This window comes from Arachis ipaensis, chromosome B04 (assembly GCF_000816755.2).
Source record: "Arachis ipaensis cultivar K30076 chromosome B04, Araip1.1, whole genome shotgun sequence".
Classification (NCBI taxonomy): Eukaryota; Viridiplantae; Streptophyta; class Magnoliopsida; order Fabales; family Fabaceae; genus Arachis; species Arachis ipaensis.
In genome coordinates, this window is record NC_029788.2 from 123760223 (window position 1) to 123762618 (window position 2396).

General features: G+C 42.1%; 1 protein-coding gene and 1 long non-coding RNA gene across 2 annotated transcripts in view; both read right to left on the reverse strand.

Moving 5' to 3' along the window:
* LOC107637185 lies at positions 211-882 on the reverse strand. The gene has a single exon (XM_016340623.1). It carries the CDS (start codon positions 880-882, stop codon positions 211-213), a length of 672 nt encoding a protein of 223 aa, XP_016196109.1.
* LOC110270792 overlaps positions 1576-2396 on the reverse strand; it is a 1517-nt gene continuing 696 nt past the window's right edge. The window contains exon 2 of the long non-coding RNA XR_002360423.1: positions 1576-1656. This is a non-coding gene — a long non-coding RNA (uncharacterized LOC110270792). The remainder of the gene's footprint in view (positions 1657-2396) is intronic.

Genomic DNA, 2396 nt, shown 5'->3' on the forward strand with positions numbered 1-2396 from the left:
CTAAGTGAAAGCGGGGTCCTAGCTCTACACAGAACAAATCCATTCTACGCATTCGGTATCATACTTACCTCGATCCTGTCGTGGCCAACCCGCATCTGCGGCTCTCCCACGCGAACAATCCCTAGACATATGTCCCGGTGCTCCACATCGAAAACACATTCCCAGTCCGTACCTGCGCGGCTCCTCTGGAGTGGTCTCACCAAAGCCTTCCTATAGCAGTGTCCACTTTATGGAGCAATCCTCTGTGAGCTGGCTCTTCTTAACCAACTCAGTGAAATTTGTTAGCTTTTGTGGATACACGTAATTAAAGATGTCTCTCCTTAGTCCTTTCTCATACTGAGCACACTTCCATTCCTCATAATCGGCTGGATTTCCTTGACAAGTTTTTGAGAAACGGCACAGGTTGTCGAATTCACGGGTATAGTCAGCAACAGACATATCCTTTTGCCTCAACTGCATTAACTCCAATTCTTTTGCAATGCGAAACGCATGCAAGAAATATCTCCCATAAAACTCTGTCTTGAATCTATACCAAGGGACATCCGTTAACTCCACCTGCAAGGTATGATACAATTTTTGCCACCAATTCTGAGCATCTCCCTCCAACATATGAGTCACTATCTCTACTGACTGTACTTCAGGAATGTGCTGAGTGTACAAAAACCTCTCTACTTCTCGAAACCACTGATCAGCCTCCAGGGCATTGGCATTTCCGTTAAACCGAGGTGGACCATTCTTGAGGAAATCAGTAAGGGTCATTGACCTATAGTATCGACTTACGTTACTCGTACTAGCACTAGAGTTTCCACCTCGACGTCCTTGCTTTGGTTCAACCACGGGATTTCCTCTCCGTATACCTCGTTCGGATCCACGAGACGACATTTGGTCCCTGTTCACACCAAACAAGTGATATTAAGTTGATCAGTCTCAATATCGCAAGTTTAATGCTTCAAGTTCCAAATGCATGCTCATGAATATTTATGCCACATATATCAATCAGATATCCTAATAGCACATACACACACCCAGAGTATGCCCAGAAGCATAATCAGTCCATCCCTCAGGCTCTATAGGAACGAACTGCTCTGATACCATAATGTAACACCCTACCACACAGAGCCTTACGCTTAAGTCCTAAAGCAGAGGTGGCGAGGTATTACGACTTCTAAAAAAAATAAAATACATACTTATAGTAGTAGAAAGAAGATAATAGACTAGGAGCCTTGAAAAATGGGTAAAACAAAACCGCAAAATGAAAAGCGCCACGCTCCGGAAGCGGAATAACTTGCGTGTGAGTCAAACTATAACTATCAAACGTAAGATAATAAAAGTATGAATAGAAAGCCAAAGGTACAAAATAACAAGCTCCTCACTCAGTCCGTGAAGTCAAGGCTGGCTGGAGAATCCTCACTCAGTCCGTGAAGTCAAGGCTGGCTGGAGAATATATATATATATATATATATATATATATCCAAAACCCAAAATGTACATAAACAAAACCCTGCCTCTCCATAAACCTCTAGGAGGATCAAAAAGAATAAGTTATGCGGAGAGAAAGCTAAGTACGTGTATATACATCACTACACACCAAAATAACCCAGTAACCACTTCGCTTCAGGTGTCCAGACGCCTAATGAGATACCTTTCGACCTGCATCTGAAAAATAACAACATAGTATGGAATGAGAACCAGAGGTTCTCAGTATGGTAAAGGTGCCCGCATAGTTAATATAAAAGGTCCCGGGAGAGCCAGAGGCATTCCTAGAACTCCGACACTCAGAATCATTCTTAAGGAAAATAAACTAAACGAAAAGTTAGGTAAGCTATCTAAGGTATTCTAGTTCTGAATCTAACTTTAACTTAATACTTCACTTTCTGACTCCTCCAATCCTCCGAGACATTGGTGGAACAACCCTCTCTCCTCACACCTTCGTCAAGAGGAATTTCTAAGAAAACATACACATACAGTTCAAACAAGAAAAACACAGATAGAGAAGCATTTACAGCAAGTAGAACAAGTAGCGGATAAGCAGAATTAAACAGTTAAGCAGACCAAAACAATGCACACTCAAGCAAACAAACAAATGCATATGATGTATGCCTGTCCTATGGTTGATGAGTCTCATCTGTCGGTTATACAGCCAACCCGACAAGTCCTGGTAGTTAACTATTGGACAGTCCCTCTGTGCGCGCATCCCCAAACTCAATAATATTCCATGGAGTCAAACTCCAAGCTCAAATATAATATTCCATGGAGTCACACTCCAAGCTCAATTGTATAGTATTCCATGGAGTTAAACTCCAAGCTCAAATAATATTCAATATTCATATTTATATGCATGCCCATGGGGGAATTCGGAGAGTTAAAGTGCCCGGTCACATCTTGCGACAGAGGGT

Coding starts and splice junctions, on each gene's coding strand:
- LOC107637185 (XM_016340623.1), bottom strand. CDS start 882: ATGTCGTCTCGTGGATCCGAACGAGGTATACGGAGAGGAAATCCCGTG.